Below are 22,335 nucleotides of genomic sequence, written 5' to 3'. Positions count from 1 at the left end.
GGTGTTTTGCCATGTCCAAAAGTTTAGGGACGACACCGCAATTGTTGGCTGTAATAGAGATGAACGGGCGGAGTACAGGAGCCGGCGCTTCGCAAGTTGGTCTGACTCCAACCACCTGCACCTGAACACTGCTCAGTCCAGGGAATTGGTGGTTGACGTCAGGAGGCTTAGGCCTACTCCTGAGCCAGTGACCATCAATGGAGACTGTGTGGAGTGCAGACCTGTAAATATCTTGGCGTGCTGCAAACTCCATTGGTCTGCTCACGTGGATGCTTTGCGCAAAAAAGGAAAATGTACTGTACTTCCTCAGGCGGCTCGCATCCTTCGATGTCTGCAATGTGATGCTGCGGATGTTTTATCATTCTGTTGTGGCGAGTGCCCTCTTTTTTGCGGTGGCGAGCTGGGGGGGGGCACCATTAAGAAGGGGGATGCCTTCTGCCTGGAAAAACTGGTGAGGATGGCGGGTTATGTTGTGGGAACAGAGCTGCTTGGTCTGAAGTCTGTGGCAGAACACCGGGTGTTGGCCAGGCTGCTGTCCAAGGACAACCCCATCCACCCACTGGTCACTGTCACCAAGCGGAGGAGTAGTGGAGGATTTATTCTCCTTTTTTTAATTTTGTTTGTCATTTTTGTCATGTCTGATGTCTATTGTCTATTTGTTTATGTATTTATTGATTGATTCATAATATTTTGCATGTTTTTACATGTTATGTAACCACTGCATATCTGTTCTTTAACCTCTCGTGTGCCCACTCTTGGGTGTGCATGCTGCACTGGCAACTGAATTTCCTATCGGAGCTCAATAAAGAGTGTGGGTGCATGTGTGCGGTGCCGTCTGTCCGTCCATCCACCCATCCTGTACCCATGTATAATACCCTGCCCACAACATTTATTAAGTCAAAAGTGTGAAATATCCTCAACAAATTAAGTAAATCCTGACTAAAAATCTTGTATATGATGCACAGGAGAAAAATATACCATTCAACAAGGCCAAAGTGTCAGTGTTAAGTCGGTAACTGATACCTTTCCAACTGATGGAGCAGAGATAATGTCAATAAGATTTCCAAAAGGCTGGATGAGCTTAAGGACATCACTCGCTGACCAGTCACCACCAGGAATTTCTGTGATCAACACCAAGCCCTTATATGGATTACAAAAATAAAATTAGTAAGCAAACAAATAGTTTTACTCAAGATAATCTAACAGACATGAGCAATGAGGAAAAAGGCGATGGACAACATTCCACTAATTTCATCATGAGAAGATACCCAAACCAAGTTGAATGATCAGGTAATATTGATATTCATTCATTCACATTTCAAAAATATTCATAGCTATTGAATTTTTTCACGTTACACAACAGAATTAATCCTATAATGGATCCTCACTCCTTCAAAATTCTACAAACGACACGCAACCAAGATATCCCAGCTGTGAGAGACTGTTGCACACGTTTAAAATACATTAAATGTATAAACATTAAAATGATTAGATAACACTCAACACTCAATCACAATTTTATGTATGCATTTACCTTAGCAGAAGTGTTCATGTCAGCCTCACTCACTTCGGTAGAGAGGTCTAAAACAAACAAGAGCAAAATGAGAGCATATAATCAATACTGTTAAAATTTCTGGAATCAAATCTGTTCATGCAAGTTTATGTGCCAAAAACACATTTTGCTTCACAAGGCTTTTCCAATTAAAATGTAATCAGGTGTTACCAACGGGCATGGTCAGAAGCATAACAAGGCAGTGGTTAGCACGATGTGGTTGCAACAACTCTGGACATTCCATATCAACTTTGCATGTTATCCTTGTGGTAACAAGGCTTCTCTCAGATTGTGTCTGATCAGGTTCCTCCAATAGCCCAAACATTTTAGGATAATTGACAACCTCGCTTGTATAAATGATTCATTCTAAGCCAGGGATGTCAAACTTCCTCCTCAAGGGCCACTATCCTGCATGTTTTACACTAGATTAACTCTTTTACAAATCACAAACTTGACCCCTTTACAGTTTGCCAACCATGTGTTGACTTTTCCTCCGTTTCACCCTGGGCTGTGTCCTTTAAACCCCAAATATCACGGTGGTAAATTCTACTCGTTTACGTTTTAGTTGTGGTCTATATCAAGGGGAACAACGATGCTTTTGTCTGAATTCCTTGTTTTGATGCCATCACAGGTCGCTCTTTCCTATTTGTTCCTAAGTGCGGGTCAGAGCAAGCCATTTTGGTGTGGTCTCTTTAAATGCAAATGAGATACTTCACACCCCTCAGACCGTAAGATGTGCGCCTCCCTTTCTTTAGCCGAGGTAGTGTTTACTTTTTTCCCCCTTTATTTAAACGAGGTATACTTGCGCCGCAAACTTTTTGATTGATTAAAAGATATCAACGACAGAAAACTTGTCCATACAACCATACATGACACGTAATAAAATGAATCCCCTCACAATATTTATGAACGCTACGACGTGAGCTGATTTTAAAAGCAAATAAAGTCGATTTTCCATGATATGTGTCCTTTAAATCTTAATTTTCATCTTGTACACAAACAGTTGCAGAGAGCAGCTTACTGGTCAAATGTTCTAATGACACATCACCATTACCACTTCCTAATGTCTCTGAGTCTAACCATGGTGGTACCCTCACTGACTTTTTTTAACTGGTGCGCTGATAACCTTCTTGACTTAAATGTTTCCAAAACTACAGAAATTGGCATTGAGTTCAGGAAAATAAAGTCGGAACCCAAAGCCAGCATTATAAACAACCAAGATGTTGAGTTGTGGATCAATATAAATGCCTGGGAACTAGGTATGGGAATCTTCACCATCAAAGCGATACGATACACATCTCGATACACTGCCAACGATTCGATGCATTCACGATTCATGGAATTGCCAATGATAAGATGCGATACGATTCTCCCATCTCCTGTGATACAGTGCGATACAGTACGATTTAATTTTAAAACAATGCGATCCAGTGCGATACGATACGATGCAATGCAGAAGAAAAATACACCATGGAATACATAGTTCAAGTTTTGGCACTTGAAGCATTAAAGCTGGCTGTGCTTTTTTATTTTGAAACACAGGAAGTACAACATAGAGAATGATTAATTGCAGGTCTCTCTGGAACTTTAGGGTATAACCTTCAACAAACATTAAGGAAGAAAGATAGGGCGTCCGTGATGGATTTTGCCCAGGCAGAACTGCAAGCGGCAAATGAAATAACTGGGGTATTCGTGGCTCACTTGAAGGTGTTGCAGAAGCACTGCTAGCTGACGTCGCCGGGGACTGGGGCATGTTGTGTCGCCGCTTCAGATGTTTAGACAAATTTGTTGTGCTGCCTGTGTATCTTATAGCTGCACGACAGAGTTTACATATGGCCATTGTCTTATCCAGCTCTCCATCTCGTTTGTAGAACCCGAAATTTGGCTGACTTGCCGCCTCTGTACAATTCGAAGAAGGTCAGTTTGGACCCGACTATTCGCGCGAGACCTGAGCCGAGACTTGAACACAGACTTGAGTAGTAGGAGTGACTGAAACCCAGAGACCCATTTCTAAAAAGTTATAATTATAGATATTAATCGATTTTTATCGATGCAAATACCGTATTGGCCCTAGTATAATTTGAGGTTTTTTGCATTGAAATAAAACTGAAAAAGTGGGGGTCATCTTATATTCAGGGTCTAAACATTATACCCATTTTCACTTGTGCGCAGCGGTAAGTTAAAGGTTGCTGGTAGCGACTGAGTATGTTGCTGTGATCGTGTGCGTCTTTGACACAAAGTGAGTGTATACATTTCATTGTTACTACTGTCCACTGTTGTGCCGTTTGTCCGATCGCGGTTTGCTTCGTGTGCGCGCCATTTGATTGACAGCTCCGGCATCCTCATAATCGACAGAGTATGTTGCTGTGATTGTGTGCATCTTTGACACAAAGTGAGTATATACATTTCATTGTTACTACTGTCCACTGTTGTGCCATTTGTCCGATCGCGGTTTGATTCATGTGCGCGCCGTTTGATTGACAGCTCAGACGCGCTCCTTTAAGTTTGCCTCGCATCGTACGAGTGGCCATTACGCAGCGGCACGGCGACTAACGGTCGCCAGTAAATGTATTTTGTTGTCTCGATCGATGACTTATGTTTGGTGTGTTGCCGAGAGTATTTCATTTATGGTTATTATATTTTTATTCCAATAATTCAGTAAAGCAATCAAAACTGAACCACGTCTTCCCTCCTGTGTTCTGACCGACATCCGGGGGCAAAAAGAGCATAACCACCCGAGCCAACCCGCTATACAGTCCTCAGGCTCCCAAACAATAGCGGTAGCAGTTTGCATGAATTTATTGCAATGTTTTACCTTATTCAGATTTGTTTCAAGACTACAGTTAGACTTCACTTTAATGGTTAATGCAGTTATTGAAATGTTGTTGTTTTATCATAGTAGATTGGTTTATTTACATTTCAAAAACCAGAAGCCATTCATTTAAAAATGTGATTGTACTTTAGTTTACATATATATAAATGTTCAGATATTAAGATGTGATACTGTTTTTGCATGATTTAAATGAGGCAAAATAACATTTTTTTTTCTTTCAAATATATTGTTATAATCATTTGTTTCAGATGTAATTATTTTCTGTATGAAAATTAAATTTGGTGTTCAAAAAGTCTTTTTTCAAACTTGAGTCTTGAAAAAGAGGGGCCAATTCGGGCCAATATGGTAATTTAGATACGATGCATCTCGAGTTTTTGTGCGTTTTTACCGATGCAGACGTTTGCAAATCGATGCAACTGCATCTTACAGGTCGTATCGATTTTCCGATGCATATCGGTGAATCTTCCCAACCCTACTGGGAACTGTATTTGATTCACGACTCAAACTTGAAGCAAACAATTGTCAAGAGACAAACCAAAGAAATAATCTTCTGTGTAAACTAAACCCCCAACATTTGCAAGTTAGTGTTCTGTGTCTTTTACCATTTATCATTTATCTGCTGGTTTAATGGCCTATCAGTGAAATGTAGGAACATATGCAATGTTGTAAATCTACATTGGAGTCAGTGACGTGCGGTGAGGTTCATGACTGGGGAGGCACCGACGTCAACCCCCCCCACCCCCGGTAAAATTTGTCCGGCACCTAACCGTGTCACAAAAAGCTTGGGGAACTCTGCTCTAGTGTGGCTTATTCATTATTTAATTTGAACTATTTCAATTTTCTATCTCATATCAGCAGTCTTCACACATAAAAACATTCAATAAAGCACGTGAAATCAAAAACTTGTTTTCGATCGTGCGTACCACTCCGTTCCGAAGTCCCGTTGTCCGAATCAAACCTTTTAACTCCGGAGTTGGTCTTCCTTTACTGATGACCTCCTGCTTCGACTGAAAATCTACAGTTGAAAATCGTTTGGATATGTAATCCTCCATTGTAAAACGAAATGTAAAACCAGGGGGAAAAGAAAGTAAAACGAAACAAATGGACGACTGCTCCTCAGTTGTTCACTGTAAATTTGAACTGGAGATCTCTTATTCTACAGGTAGGCGGATGAAGCATGCCGGGATCACTAGCACCCCCTGCCATAAGGCTGGAGAACCTTTTTTCGTAGCCTCCGTAAGATCTCTTTTCAAAGCCGTTTTGTTCCTCTAAAGCAGGTGTGCCCAATACGTCGATCGCGATCGACCGGTCGATCGCCTTGCCACCACTGGTCGATTGCGTGACATTAAAATGTTTTTGGGTTTTTTTCGCACTTGACGCGTGCGCAAAAAACGGCGCTAACAACACAACATTAACACGCTAGCTCGCGAGTTCCCTCCAATTGTCAGAACCCTATTTTTTCTCTTAAACTTAAGAAAGGGTATAAAAATTAGTGGGGCAGCTGGACATAGTAAAAAGATTTAAAAAAGTATATAAGTATATACAAGTATAAAGTATGAAGTATATATATATATATATTTATATATATACTTTATACTTAATTTTTTATATATATATATATATATATATATATAGCTGACTAGCTCAATCAGTAAGTCACATGACTTACAAACGGGAGACCCAGGTTCGATTCCCGGCAGGGGCACAATATGAGCAATGAGCGATTACCTTACCAGTCAGTGTGGGTCCTTAGGCAAGACCCTTTACGATACCGCCTACCTCAGAGATAATGAGAGTACAAGAAACGAAAGACATGCCGGCTCAGACGTCGCCCGGACAAACAAGGTATGCGTCAGGTGCTGGGGAACCAGAGCACCCTGATGAAAAATGGGCTACTGGAACAAGACACAAATGGGCAAGATGCGAGAATAAGGATCTGTTGGAATGCTACTACTCCAGCAACCCGAGCGAGAGGGGTTACATGCGGAGAATGCGGGAACAATGGCAACTTCGATACCCACAGTCAACACTATCGGCCAAGCAACTAGTAGCTCAATGTTCCAATATCCATAAACGACACCTGCTATCACAGCTCGAGATTGATGAGATACAACACAAATGCCATAGCGAAGGTCAACCAGAGCACCAGGTCAGAGACGAGTTAAATCCATGTACAAGTCCAGAGGTTGGGTACGAAACCCCAATAAGCACAATCAAGCTGAACGAGGCAGCAACTGACCTGAAGAACAAGATCATGGCGAGAATGAATGCTCGGGAACTTAGATACACACTGCAGAGGCTAAGTGAAGTACCCTCAGAAAGTCTCCTAGAAGATGTGAATGCAGCACTGACAACAATTCCTACGGCCACCATCACTGAAACCAATGAGCTGATATACACTTCAGCAGCAGTGATCCTAGAAATGCTTGGCTACAAGAAGAATGACCATATGCGACCACAACAGTGCCCACCAGTGGAAGAGAAGGCTGCAGGCCAAAATCAAGATAGCACGGAGAGAAGTGAGCCAAATGACAGAGGCCCAGAAAGGTGCAATGAAAAAGCAAGTTCCCAAGAAATACAGCCAGATGCCCATACCTGAAGCACTCAAAACTGCCAAACAAAGACTCCAAGCCTTGGCCAGCCGCCTAAAGAGGTACAGAATGAAGCCAGACGAATAAACAGGTTACAACACAACCAGCGAAAGTGTACGCTCAGTGGCAGGGGAATAATAGCAGAGCAGACCCACCAAGGCTGGAAATTGAACAGTACTGGAAGGATATATGGGAGCGGGAGGCATCACATAAGAAGGATGCACAGTGGCTGGTGGCTCTCAGAAAGGACCACAGCAAGCTCCCTGAACAGAACCAGTAACCATCACAGTGGCAGACATCCAGAGAAGAGTCTCAGGAATGAAAAACTGGACAGCACCAGGCCCTGACATGATCCACAGCTACTGGCTCAAGAAACTTACAACTCTCCATGAGCGCCTGGCAGCACAAATGAACCAGCTGCTAAGGGATGGGACTCACCCTGAATGGCTAACCCAAAAGTACGATCCTGATCCAGAAGGATCCTTTAAAGGGTACAGTCCCATCCAACTACCGGCCAATCACCTGCCTCTCCACAACATGGAAGCTGATGTCGGGCATAATATCAGATAAGATCAGCGGGCACATGGATCAATACATGAGCCCTGCTCAGAAAGGGATTGGTAAAAATACCAGAGGAGCAAAACATCAGCTCCTGGTGGATAGAACAGTCACCCAAGACTGCAGAACCAGACGTACCAACCTGAGCACTGCCTGGATTGATTACAAGAAAGCATATGACTCAATGCCACATACTTGGATCACTGAATGCTTGAGGCTGTACAACATCAATGGGACTCTGAGAACCTTCATTGCCAACTCGATGAAACAGTGGAAAACCACACTTGAAGCCAATGGCAAGCCACTTGCACACGTGACCATCAAATGTGGTATATACCAAGGAGACGCTCTGTCCCAGATGCTGTTCTGTATAGGACTGAATCCCCTCAGCCAAATAATCAACAAGACGGGCTACGGATACCAACTCAGGAATGGGGCCACCATCAGCCACCTCCTCTACATGGATGACATAAGGCTGTACGCTAAGAACGAGCGGGACATTGACTCCCTGATCCACACTACCAGGATCTACAGCTCTGACATCGGAATGTCATTCGGACTTGAGAAATGTGGCCGCATGGTGACTAAAAGAGGAAAGGTAATCCACACAGAGGGGGTCTCACTCCCAGAAGGAACAATAGCAGACATTGAGGACAGCTACAAATACCTTGGAATTCCACAGGCAAATGGCAACCTTGACGAGGAAACAAGGAAAGCAGCCACAGCCAAATACCTCCATCGAGTAAGGCAAGTCCTAAGAAGTCAGCTCAACGGCAAGAACAAGTCCCTAGCCATTAACAACTACGCCCTACCAATAATCAGATACCCTGCAGGAACCATACGGTGGCCAAAGGAGGATATACAGATATCAAGACACGGAAGCTCCTAACCATGCATGGAGGGTTCCATCCCAAGTCCAGCACCCTGAGACTGTACACTAGCCGTAAAGGAGGAGGCCGAGGACTAGCGAGCGTGAGAGTCACTATCCAAGATGAAACATCCAAGATCCATAAGTACATCAGGGATAAGGCCCCAACGGATCACGTGCTCAGTGAATGTCTCAGACAATGGGCATCAAAGGAAGATGAGGTGCTGGAGGGACCATCATGGGAGGACAAGCCCCTACATGGGATGTACCACCGAAACATAGCTGAAGTGGCTGATATCCAGAAATCCTACCAATGGCTAGAAAGAGCTGGTCTGAAGGACAGCACAGAGGCACTGATCCTGGCTGCACAAGAACAGGCCTTGAGCACCAGAGCAATAGAGGCCCAAATCTACTACACCAGACAAGACCCCAGGTGTAGATTGTGCAAAGAAGGTCCTGAGACAATCCAGCACATAACTGCAGGGTGTAAGATGCTGGCAGGTAAAGCATACATGGAGCGCCATAACCAAGTAGCTGGAATAGTGTACAGGAACATCTGTGCAGAGTATGGACTGGAAGTCCCAAGATCCAAGTGGGAAACACCTCCAAAGGTGGTAGAGAATGACCAAGCCAAGATCCTCTGGGACTTCCAGATCCAGACAGACAGAATGGTAATGGCGAACCAACCGGACATTGTGGTGGTGGACAAAGAGCAGAGGAAAGCCGTTGTGGTTGACATAGCCATCCCAAATAATGGTAACATTAGGAAAAAGGAACATGAGAAACTTGAGAAATATCAAGGGCTCAGAGAAGACCTGGAGAAGGCCTGGAGAGTGAAGACTTCAGTGGTACCTGTGGTCATTGGAGCACTAGGGGCAGTAACCCCCAAACTGGAGGAGTGGCTGAAACAGATCCCAGGAAAAACATCTGACATCTCAGTCCAGAAAAGTGCAGTACTAGGAACAGCAAAGATACTGCGTAGAACCCTCAAGCTCCCAGGCCTCTGGTAGAGGACCCGAGCTTGAAGGGAAAAAGAGACCACCCACGGGGGATGAGGAGTTAGGTTTTTTTTATATATATATATAAAATTAATTATTTTTTTAGTGGGTAGATCTTTGTGACTTGGTCATTTCAAAAGTAGCTCGCGAGCTGAAAATGTTTGGGCACCCCTGATTTAAGAAACACGACGTTACAGACAGATGACAAAAAACACAAGATATTATATACACACCAGCTTAACTACAGAAATTAATTAATATAGCCACAGTGTTTGAACACTTAAACAGCGACATAAAGACAGAGAGCAGTTCAGTCTAACTGCATAGCCTGTCAACATAGGCAGCCGTGTGATTACGCAATCCTCAGAGGCTAGACAGGACATTGGCTCCTCCGAGCGAATCGTCTTCGGTTTTAAAATAACTGTAAAAATTCAGCGATTTTGGTTAAAAATGATACAAAATTATTGAGATTAAAAGGAAAATGACTTTATAATAAAAACAATTGAATTTGTTTTTCCCCTTTTCATGATGGCAGGGGAGGCGTAGGGGTTGCCTCCTCTGACCGTACGTCCCTGGTTGGAGTATGTTGGAGTCCAGCAGAATGACTTGCATTCTCTCTGGAAGAAACGTGGCCCAGAAGGGAAAAGGAATAGTGAGGCAACAGTGAGTTAATAATGACCTCAAGTCGACGCTTCAAAATGCCCCCAAGGAAAACCAATAGGTCATCCAAGTCATTTATCTCGTTTACTAGCAGGGTGCTGAATACTGACAGAAGTTTGGTTTAAATTACTATGTGGGTGGAGTTTATAACTAACCTATATAGGCTATCCCTCTCTTGTGACAAGGATTCGGTGAGAGCTGCGGTCTAACTCTCTTATGAGCTTGAGATTTTGGGAAATTCTTATTTATGTCTTCATGCATGGGATTAATTCAAGAACCTGTTCTGAACTTGAATTGCCCTGAGCCCTTGTGTGCACCTCTTGTCCATATGCTGTCTGCGTATCTCTAACAGTGTGGTTTACTGGTTTTGTAAGATGGGTTGCGTTTGTGTGCAGTAGACTGAAAAAATTTAATTTACTATTTTTAGGAGAAAAAAGGTCATTTGAATCAGAAACTAAACCTGATTGAAATGATCAGTTCATCAGCAAGTACTTCAGAAGACTGATAATGACCCTGATGTTTTGAATTTGGTGTGCTAAGAGATGGAAAGCATCTAAAACATGCAGGACAGTGGCCTTCGAAAACTGGGTCTCGACACCCCTGCTCTAAGCCAATTGGAACTTATTCTTTCTCCATGACCTCACTGAACTCCTCCACGTCTATCTTTTTTTTTTTTTGCCTAACAGATAACCCAAGCGGCACTTCTATTTGTCTGTCAACACCAATCAGGTACTTCCAAAGTCCCAGAGGCCAACAAGGCCAATTGAGACTATCCCTACATTTTGATAGTTGGTGTCAATCAATCAGTTCTAGGATTACTGCTGCACAGACGTATTTTCAGTCAGAGCTATGGTCAGACGCACGCACGCACGCATGCACGCACGCACACACACACTATTTTTAAATAGATTTGCGGCAGAATATTTTATTGTTAAAGCTTAGCTGCAGCAAAACATCTGGTTTCTAGTATTTTATTCAGTAGTTACTTCATATTTTTTATTTAAGTTTTCATTGAACCCATACTTATTATATCAAGATATCTGCTGTGATTATAGTGCTTTGAGACTTTGTTCAAATCATTCAGCCCTAGATGCAACCTGAACTGTGTTACACAACAGTAAAAAAAACAAAAAATTTGATTTCTCACCAGAGTCTTTCTTTTGAGAGTTCTTGTCTGAGTCTATAGTAGGTCTACTGTAAACAAAAAAAAAAAAAAAAAAAAAAAAACACAAATTCAGAGAAGCCAGAGTGAGTTTAACAATGGTAACAGGTGGAAGAGAATGTGGCCTTCAAAAACACAAACCTGTTACTGCAGACAGAATCAATTGCTGGCTCTGGTATCTAAAAAGGGGAATTATGACAATTTTGAGTGCAATGTACATTTCACAGACATTAAATATATTACATTAAGAAAGTTTCTGAAAATCAGTTCCGAACATTTAAGTACCGTAATTTCCGGACTATAAGTCGCGTTTTTTTTCATAGTTTGGGTGGGGGGGCGACTTATACTCAGGAGCGACTTATATATGTTTTTTTTTCACAAATTTTTACTTGATCATTAAGACATCACTTACAAGTATAGTTGACCACTTCCCATGTTATTTTTAGTATAGTTGATCACTTCACATGCTTTTATATCTTTATCTTGAACATATTCAAAACATAAAAAATAGAGAAAACATCAAATAAATCAATTAACACTTTAAAGCACCATATCCAAGTCCACTGTCTGCTGTATGTACACTTGCTCCATTTTTGCTCCTATTATATTTATTATTATTATTTATTATTATTTGTGTATTTATCATTTATTCAACACTCTTATTTATTCATTGTTTGTGCCTTCTTGGTTTTTTTTTGTGTTGCTTGTATGCATATGTGTACTATCTCACCAAGGGATAGTGGAAACGTAATTTCAATCTCTTTGCGTGTCTTAGTATATAAAAAAAAAAAATCAACGATAAAGCAGACTTTGACTTTGATAAAACAACCAAAAAAATATATATTTTCAGACGAAACTGGATGAGGGCGCTCTAAATTTCACCGTTGGCCGTGACTCATCAACTGGGTGGGCTTAAGAAAAATGGCACCAAAAAGAAACTCATATTTTGCAGGTTACAAACTTCAAGTTGTAAAATATGCAGCTGAAAACAGTAATCGAGCAGCAGAAAGAAAGTTTTGAGAACCGTGATGTACCAATGGATTACTATTTCAAGTGACGTCAGTAGCGCGGCGCGGCGGTTGTTTACATACAAACGTGCCCACACAAGGACGATCGGCATCATTAGCGGTGATCATTTCTAAGTGACACGGAGGACAAAGAGTTTGAAGGAATTAAGGATTTGGAGTGACATAGAAGGTTTGAAAAACTATTATGGCTTTTACGCACGCCCGGTCCTAATCTACTGAGTCGGGGGCCGGCGCTCGGCCGAGTGGTTGTCCGCGAACGGTGCGCGGGGCTCGAACATGGCCATTACGCACGCCCGGTCTGTCTGGAAGTCCACGCCGCCACACGCTTGGAAGTTTGTTTTGTTTAATAAAGAGCCGTTTACCAAACCCACGTCTATCCTTGTACTTTGTTAACGCTACAATATAGTTATATAGTAGATCTGTGGAATAAAGACAAGGCTGACGTCAGGGCGCACGCGCGGCGATGTTGACAAAGGACGAGGAATTTGATCGTTGGATTTAATGGAATTAAAGTGCACGGATGGTTTGATAATATTATTGGCTTGTATTATAGTTATTTGAAATATAGTTTATCTATCGTTATATGAGCCTGTGGAATATTTCGAAGTGCAAGCGCCCTCAGCCGTGCGCACCCATTGTTGACAAAGAACAATCGATGGATTTAATGAATTGAAGTGACACCGATGGTTTTATAAACATGTTATTCATGTAATAGTTGTCCTTAATCACTCTATATGTTACGTCAGGCCCGTTCTCAGCTCTTTGTTTGTGTTTGTCACGTTAGCATACCTATCGTTTAGCCTGTTGCTATCGTATTGAACGATTGATGGATTTAATGAATTGGAGTGACACCGATGGTTTTATAAACATGTTATTCATGTAATAGTTGTCCTTAATCACTCTATATGTTACGTCAGGCCCGTTCTCAGCTCTTTGTTCGTGTTTGTCACGTTAGCATACCTATCGTTTAGCCTGTTGCTATCGTATTGAACGATTGATGGATTTAATGAATTGGAGTGACACCGATGGTTTTATAAACATGTTATTCATGTAATAGTTGTCCTTAATCACTCTATATGTTACGTCAGGCCCGTTCTCAGCTCTTTGTTTGAGTTTGTCACGTTAGCATACCTATCGTTTAGCCTGTTGTTGCTATTTAACGAATTGGAGTGACACCGATGGTTTTATAAACATGTTATTCATGTAATAGTTGTCCTTAATCACTCTATATGTTACGTCAGGCCCGTTCTCAGCTCTTTGTTTGTGTTTGTCACGTTAGCATACCTATCGTTTAGCCTGTTGTTGCTATCGTTTAGCCTGTTGTTGCTCGTTCATGACTGTTTTTGGTGTGGGATTTTGTCGAATAAATTGCCCCCAAAATGCGACTTATACTCCAGAGCGACTTATATATGTTTTTTTTCACTTTTTGGGGCATTTTATGGCTGGTGCGACTTATACTCCGGAGCGACTTATAGTCCGGAAAATACGGTACTAAAAAGGAGATTCAGTGATTTTTTAATCACATACTTCGGTGAAATATAATAGTCCTGGTTCAATGACCATATTTTATGCTCTAAAGCAGTGGTTCTTGACCTGGGTTCGATCGAACCCTAGGGGTTCGGTGAGTTGGACTCAGGGGTTCGGAGAGACCGGCAGAGCCTCCACTGCGGCGGTGCGAACACACCTGATCTATCGTGTAAATTCGTGATGACGCATATCTGAAATGGTCTCGCAATGTCAACAGCAGATGTCACACTGATTTGCAGGTATGTCATTTGTTGTGAGTACACTCATTGTGTTGGTTTTGTTTTTTTAACAAGGTGATATTCATACACGGCTCATTTTGTTCACCAGTAAAAAACATCTATGTCTTGAATTTGAGAAAAAAAAAAAATACTTTTTATGATAAAGGGGTTCGGTAAATGCGCATATGAAGCTAGTGGGGTTCGGTACCTTCAATAAGGTTAATAACCACTGCTATAGCTGTACCTTCACAGAAAGCTTATGTTCTAAGCCTCATCTGTAATGGTTCAATGCAGGGCTGTGATATTAATTACAAAGCACTGTCAGATGGCTTATAATTTAAGTTATTCAGTAGATAGAACACAAATTAGTAAGTGATTAGTCTGTGATATGAAAATCCTAAAACTAGTACCGTATTTTCACCATAAAGTGCACCTAAAAGTCTCAAATTTTCTCCAAAGGAGATGTAGGGCGCCTTACAATGCGTGTGCCTTATGTGTGCGCTGAGTTCCAAAGTCTGTCACTTTCACCATCCCGGTGAACTATTGTCGAGAAGAAGGGGACCAACATGGTAGCTATACGCACAATGGGGCACGAGAAGACGGCTTTTACTGTGGTACGAGCTTCCCACAGATACTGCCACCTATGGTGCTTTTCAAGAGGAAGATGCTGCCTAAAGAAATGTCTCCATGTGGACTCGGGAAATCAAAAGGGCTGAATGGACGAGGAGAAAATAAGAGAGTCACTGAATGAGGTCTACATAAAGAGACCTGATGTTTTTTCCACACGTCACCGTCCTTGTTGAGCTGTGACTCCATGCACGCCCATCCTACAACCGCTGTGAAAAACCTAGTGCGGCAAACAAACTCTGAGTTTGCCATCATTCCATGAGGCTTAACAAGCACTCGTATGCACTGCTGTGACAAGTAAATTTCCCCGCTGTGGGATGAATAAACTTCTATCATCATCATCATCATCATCATCATCATCATCATCATCATCATCATCACCATCATCAACTCCAACCGCTGGACATTGGTGTAAACAGGACGTTCAAAGTGAAGTTGCGAGCGTCATGGAGTGATGGATAACAGATCGCGAACACGGCTTTACAAAAACTGGGAGGCAGCGTCGAGCAAGTTCATCCCTCCATCCATCTTCTTCCACTTATCCGGGGTCAGGTCGCAGGGGCAGCAGCTTTAGGAGGCACTCTCAGACTTCCCTCTCCCATGCCACTTCGTCCTGCTCATCCCGGGGGATCCCAAGACGTTCCCAGGCCAGCTGAGCGACAGTCACTCCAGCGTGTCCTGGGTCGTCCACTGGGTCTCCTGCCGGTAGGACATGGCCGGTACACCTCCCCGGGGGGCGTCCAGGAGGCATCCTGATGAGATGCCCGAGCCACCTCATCTGGCTCCTCTCAGCGTGCTCTACTCCGACTCTTTCCAGGATGACCGAGCTTCTCACCCTATCTCTAAGGGAGAGCACGGACACCCAACGGAGAAAACTCATTTCGGTCGCTTGTATCCGGGATCTAGTTCTTTTGGTCACGACTCGCAGCTCATAACCATAGGTGAGGGTAGGAGCATAGATCGACCGGTGAATTGAGATTGTTGCCTTTTGGCTCAGCTGTCTCTTCACCACGGCGGACCGGTACAGAGTCCGCATTACACATCACTGTCTGGTTTGGATCGGCCACCAAACAAGACAAGCACAGACTGCAACGGACAATGAGGACTGCAGAAAAGGTAATCGGGACCAACCTCCTATCTATCCAAGACTTGTACCTGTTCAGGACCAGGAAACATGCAAGAAACATCTCTACAGACCCTTCACACCAAGGTCACAGTTTGTTCGAACTACTCCCCTCCGGAAGGTGTTACAGAGCGCTGTACGCCATAACCAACAGACACAGCTTCTTTCCCCAGGCTGTCGCTCTGATGAAATCACACAACTCAGAGTCTCAGAGACATCACTGGGCAATAATATCCTGTTCTTGCCACTTCAATGTTGTTAGTTACCTGAATGTTGTTAGTCACTTAAATGTTGTACAAAGACTGAGATCAACCGGAGTCAAATTCCTTGTTTGACATGCACAAACTTGGCCAATAAAGCTGATTGTGATTCTGATTCCAGCCGACGTTGCTCCGATCTGTCGATCCAGTCGATCTAACGCGCCATCCTGCCCTCGCTCGTGAACAAGACCCCAAGATACTTGAACTCCTCCACTTGGGGCAGGATCTCATCCCTGATCCGGAGAGGGCATTCCACCACCCTTTTCCGACCGAGGACCATGGACTCAGATCCCGACCGCTTCACAATCGGCTGCGAACCACTCCAGTGAGAGCTGGAGATCATGGCTTAAAGAAGCCAACAGCACCACGTCTGCAAAAAGCAGAGACGCAATGGTGAAGTCCCCAAACCGGACACCCTCAACGCCTCAGCTGCGCCTAGAAATTCTGTCCATAAAAGTTGTGAACAGAATCTGTGACAAAGGGGAGCCTTGGCGGAGTCCAACCCTCACTGGGAAAGAATCCGACTTACTGCCGGAAATGCGGACCAAACTCTGGCATCGATGATGCAGGGACAGAACCGCCCTTATCAGTTGGCTCGGCACCCTGGACTCTCGAAGCACCCTCCACAGAACTTCCCGAGGGACACGGTCGAATGCCTTCTCCAAGTCCACAAAACACATGTGTTGAGCGAACTCCCATGCCCTCTCGAGGATCCTGCCGAGGGTATATAGCTATTCTACTGTTCCACGGCCAGGACGAAAACCACACTGCTCCTCCTGAATCCAAGGTTCGACCGCCCGACGGACTCTCCTCTCCAGCACCCCTGAATAGACCTTACCAGAGAGGCTGAAGAGTATGATTCCTCTGTAGTTGGAACACACCCTACTGTCCCCCTTCTTAAAGAGGGGAACCACCACCCCAGTCTGCCAATCCAGAGGCACCGTCCCCGATGTCCACGCAATGTTGCAGAGGCGTGTCAGCTAGGACAGCCCCACAACATACAGAGCCTTTAAGAACTCCGGGCGGATCTCATCCACCCCTGGGGCCTTGCCCTCGAGGAGTTTTTTAACTGCCTGTGACTTCAACCCCAGAGATTGGAGAGTCCACCTCAGAGTCTCCAGGCCCTGCTTCCACAATGGAAGGTATGTTGGTTGAATTGAGGTCTTTGAAGTATTCTCTCAACCGAGTCACGACGTCCCGAGTAGAGGTCAGCAGCACGCCATCTCCACTGTAAACAGTGTTGACGGTGCACTGCTTCCCCCTCCTGAGACGCCTGATGGTGGACCAGAATTTCCTCGAAGCCATCCAGAAGTCATTCTCCATGGCCTCGCCAATCTCCTCCCAAGCCCGGGTTTTTGCCTCAGAAACCGCAGAAGCTGCGTTCCGATTGGCCATCCGGTCCTGTCGGCTGCCTCCGGAGTCCCACAGGCCAAAACGGCCCGATAGGACTCCTTCTTCAGCTTGACGGCATCCCTTACCGCCGGTGTCCACCAGCGGGTTTGGGGATTACCGCCACGACAGGCACCGACCACTTTACGGCCATAATTCCGGTGGGCTGCCTCAACAATGGAGGCACGTAACATGGTCCACTCGGACCCAACGTCCCCCGCCTTCTCCAGGACGTGGGTTGAATTCTGCCGGAGGTGGGAGTTGAAGCTCTTCCTGACTGGAGATTCTGCCAGACATTCCCAGCAGACCCTCACAGTACGTTTGATCAGGTGGTGATCAGTTGACAGCTCCGCCCTTCTCTTCACCCGAGTGTCCAAAACATGCGGCCAAAAATCCGATGACACGACTACAAAGTCAATCATCACACTGCGGCCTGGGGTGTCCTGGTGCCAAGTGCACACATGGGCACCCTTATGTTTGAACATTGTGTTCATTATTGACAATCCGTGTCGAGCACATAAGTCCAATAATAGAACACCGCTCGGGTTCAGATCGGGGAGGTGTTCCTTCCAATCATGCCCTTCCAGGTGTCAAGCGGCATGGTGATACAAGATGGTGTATGATTGGGTATCGGATTTGGCCCAGGCAGACTGGCTATCCTAAAACATGTAGTAGTTCCAAAATTTCACCAGGAGATGATGTTAAAGCTTAACATAGGGGTGACCTGATGGAAACTAACAAATAAAATAAATTAAATTGTTAGCAATTGGGAGGACATGACCTGTTCAAACATGTAGCAACACACAATTTTGGAATATGATTTTGCTTTGGCATAATTTTAATCTGAGCAATATCATTATATATGTTCAAGTTAGAAGAACCCATTATCATGGCTAATGAGGATTATCTGTTAAATTGACTATTGTGAAAACATGCTTTATTGATGTTGCAATGTTTAATCGATATCCAACATGTATTTGACATTGTTGTTCCATCTATACATGAATGTATTAAGTTGTGGGGAGACAAGAGGTTGTTTGCTATACTGGTGGAGTCGGCTGAAAGAACGAGCAAAACAGGAAACAGTTGCATCCGGTAGCAGAGAACAGTCATGTGCAATGGTTACTGCTGAATCTTTTGATTGATTGATTGAACTTTATTCATCCCACAGCGGGGAAATTCACTTGTCACAGCAGCGCATATGAGTGCGAGAATAATGCGAGTGCAAGAATAATACAAGTGCCAAAATTTCAAAAAAGGGTAAATAACAGACAAGGACAAACACAAGTGCCGCTAGTAGAGACGAAACACATTAATTTTATCAGGTGCCACGCATGTTGTAAAGTCTGACAGCAGAGGGAATGAAGGACCTGCGGAACCGTTCCTTCCTACACTGAGGGTGCAAAAGTCTGCTGCTAAAGGAGCTGCTCAGGGACCGCACAATCTCTTGGAGGGGGTGAGAGGTGTTGTCCATGATGGATTTAAGCTTAATCAACGTCCTCCAAAAAAATCCAGATTTGAACTGGATATTTATTACCTAAATCAGGGATGAGAACGGCAAATGAAAAAAAACACTGAAAAGTAGCTGGGGTCTGGGGGCCGCATGCCCCACTGAGGGGGCCGAAGGCACCCCATTGGGGGGGGGCCCGGTCCCCCCTCACACTTGCCGCAGGGGGCCAGGGGCCACAGACCCCTATTGGGGACTGCAGGGGCCACAGGCCCCTATTGGGGGCCACAGGGCCCACAGGCCCCTATTGGGGGCCACAGGGCCCACAGGCCCCAATTGGGGGCCGCAGGGGGCCAGGGGCAAGGCCCCGGAGGGGGCTCAGGGGGAAAAGCTCCCTGGAAACTCCTGGATTGTGGCAGTATAGAACACCAAAACCATTAATTTCATCACTCAATTTCAACAGTTTTGTTAAAAAAAAAATCCTTCTTGGTGGGCTGCCAAGGTGAATATAATACAGTCAAGCCTCGGTTTTCGACCACAATCCGTTCCAGAAGGCGGTTCGAGAAGCGAATCGGTCGAATTCCGAATCTATTTTTCCCATTACAACTAATGGAAAACTTTTAATCCGTTCCAGGAATTTTTTAAGCATTTTTTCATTTGCGCATTTTTGTCCGATCGCACAACTGCAGCGCATCGCCGAACTCACAACCATAGCGCGTCGCCGACCGCGCAACTGCACCGTACTGGTTGCATTATTGTGACAGAGCCGTCGCTGAAATTTAGAAAATATTTTTAAAGTCCCGATGTACTTTCCAAAATGTAAGTGGACCTCAGTGCGCAGGGAGCTTAATTTAGTCCGATCGCCCAACCGCAGCGCGCCGGGAGCTCACTGTCGCATTGTTTTAAGAGCGTCTTTGTGTTCCGAGTTGTAAGATGACGCTGCTCTCGAGCCATGCCCATCTGAAGCAGTTCCTGATCCTGTTCGACTTGTCTATTTGCCTGGCACGATCTTCGTCTTTTTTCTCTAAAACTTTCACCATGCTGGCTAAAACCTTTGCTAATTAGGCAAATAAGTATTCAAATGATGTGACGAAAGTAGTGCCAAAATGCTGCCAAAAATAAGACGGCTGTTGTTGCAATACTGCTGCCAGCCCCCCATATAAATTTTAAACATATAATTTTCTATAATTTATATCTAAAATGTAACTGATAAGGTGAAACACACAATGAAGTAAACTTTTGGCCCACCCTGCATATCCTGTAGCAGTCCAGGTATATAGCTTTATTTTAATAATGTTTGTTTGGCAAGTAAAATTATTTTCAACATGAGGCATTATGTTGCACAAGCGTAGTTGGTGGCGTGTTTCCATTATTTGATAGGTTCTGTCAGGCACATTTGCTTTGCAGGCGGCACGGATGAAGCATTTGAAGCGAAAATTTGGTCCTTTACCCATTTGGTTTGTGGTAAGCTGACGTGAACTTCTGTCAGGGGCGCATCGCCAACAGCCAATCAACGTCAAGGACATACTATGTATGTCACTATGTCATTCTGTCATTACAACGAAAATGACTGTGTATATACCGTATTTTACGGACTATAAGTCGCTTTGGAGTAAAAGTTGCAACAGCAATAACATGCATAATACAGAAGAAAATATATATATTTTTACAAGTCGCACCGGAGTATAAATTGCATTTTTGGGTAAATTTATTTGATGAAATGCAACACCAAGAACAGACATGAATAGGCAACAACAGGCTGAACGGTATGGTATGCTAATGTTACATAAACACACAGATGAGAAATTGAGAACGTGCCTGACGTAACAAATTAAGAGTTATTCAAATAACTATAGCATAAATAACATGCTAACAAGTTTTTTTTAACCATCCGTGTCACTCCAAGTCATTAAATCCAAATAAATCTTCATCCTCTAGGTCACTTATAAACAACTCTGCTAACCCCGGAAGTACAAGATGCTTCCTCTTTTACATGGCTTACTTCAGACTCATCGTCAGTTTCAGTTCCAATTATTCCACATGCCTCAAGCGCCCTCATGTGGTTTAGTGTGAAAATAACATGTGAAGTGATATAATGTGTTAATAATTTCACATATAAGTCGGTCCTAAGTATAAGGCGCACCCCAAGCCAAACTATGAAAAAAACTGCGATTTATAGTCCGGAAAACACGGCAAATACACGTATTTAGGTCCATGCATCTGACGCTCAACTAGCCGAATTACACAAAGAGGTTAATAAACATGGCGAAACTCAGACGCAAGACTGTTTTATGCCTATGATGAGTGACAAATATAATGCGCGTTTTATCAATGGTTGACAGAAAGAAGCAAAAATGATGTCAATTTGGATCATAATGATATCCGTATGGTGCCTGTTTATATCAACATTTTCCAAATGATCTTAACAGTGAGCTTCTCCTTCTGTAGTGCACACAAAACACCATTTGCTGCTGCAGGTCACCTTAACAAATAAAAGAAAATATTTTGGTTGTGATACTTCCATTGATTTCAATTGTCTTTAACAGTACCAGCTATTTTCAGACATTTTTTTACTTTTATCTCTCTAAACAAGTTTGAAAAAACTTAAGTACCGAGGGTTGAATGTGTGGAATGTAAAAAAAAAAAAAAAAATTGGGGGAGTAAATGGGTTTAGAAAAAAAACACTCTTAAGAGGATTTATTTTCATTTTTGACTGATGCTGCAACTCTGAACCACTCCTAAGTGTAATTGGCAGACGAAGTGGTGCTATTAGCTCCTCACGTTTCACTGCAATGTCTTCAATGTATAAACTGTCTAAAAAATGTTCCCCATCAGAAAAGGACAAAAATTATTGATTATAAAAAAAAAAAAATCAAAACAAATCTATCCTCAAAACTTGCATATTACAGCAGTTGTTTGAGTAAAAAATTAAATCCACAAGTACCTTTTGCCCATCACCCCTTTCACTATCTTCCTCAGAGCTTGGCATCAAGACCACATTGTTGATCTTGCCAAAAGACGTGACAAATTTAGTAACTTCTTGCTCTGATGCTTCCTGTGGAATCCCAGCCAAATACACTTGAGGGCCTGCTATGTTGTCCTGGGATGCTGGAGCCACAGTCTTTTTCTTCTTGGCAGGTGGTGGAATGGACAGCTAGGAAAAGCAACAAATGATTGAGGTTAGTTTATGTGACACATGGGGATGGATGCAGTCTTGGACCAAGTACTGATACCAGTATCATACCGTCAACTTTAGATTGTAAAAATGACACAATCATGCCCAAATACAAGTACCCACGGCAAAAAATAAAAATGCTGCAATTCAGTGACAGGGCAGTCTATTGCCGCTGTCGCACAGAATGCAGAAACCCGTCTCGGACGCGTGTCAGTCGGTTACATCTGTATATTTGAGTTGTCATAAAACCAAAAAGTATTGGTGTCAATGTTAGTGTTACTTTTTTTCTCGGAAGCAGGATTTTCAGTTAAATTTGCCA

The 22,335-nt window shown here is 43.5% G+C and overlaps 1 protein-coding gene across 1 annotated transcript in view; it reads right to left on the bottom strand.

Annotated features, from left to right (window-relative positions):
* The window catches only part of LOC148398572 (uncharacterized), a 127,196-nt gene that overhangs the window by 35,658 nt on the left and 69,203 nt on the right, over window positions 1-22,335 (bottom strand). Inside the window, exons 7-11 of the mRNA XM_088373099.1 lie at window positions 21,786-21,995; window positions 11,364-11,401; window positions 11,208-11,254; window positions 1,535-1,581; window positions 1,024-1,140 (exon numbers count right to left, since the gene is read on the bottom strand). Coding sequence (XP_088229225.1) covers window positions 1,024-1,140; window positions 1,535-1,581; window positions 11,208-11,254; window positions 11,364-11,401; window positions 21,786-21,995 — 459 coding nt within the window. The remainder of the gene's footprint in view (window positions 1-1,023; window positions 1,141-1,534; window positions 1,582-11,207; window positions 11,255-11,363; window positions 11,402-21,785; window positions 21,996-22,335) is intronic.

Source organism: Syngnathus floridae, chromosome 4 (genome assembly GCF_059516105.1).
Source record: "Syngnathus floridae isolate MCC-2025c chromosome 4, RoL_Sflo_1.0, whole genome shotgun sequence".
NCBI lineage: Eukaryota > Metazoa > Chordata > Actinopteri > Syngnathiformes > Syngnathidae > Syngnathus > Syngnathus floridae.
The sequence above is the reverse complement of the archived record's forward strand: the minus strand, read 5'-3'. Positions and strand labels throughout refer to the sequence as shown.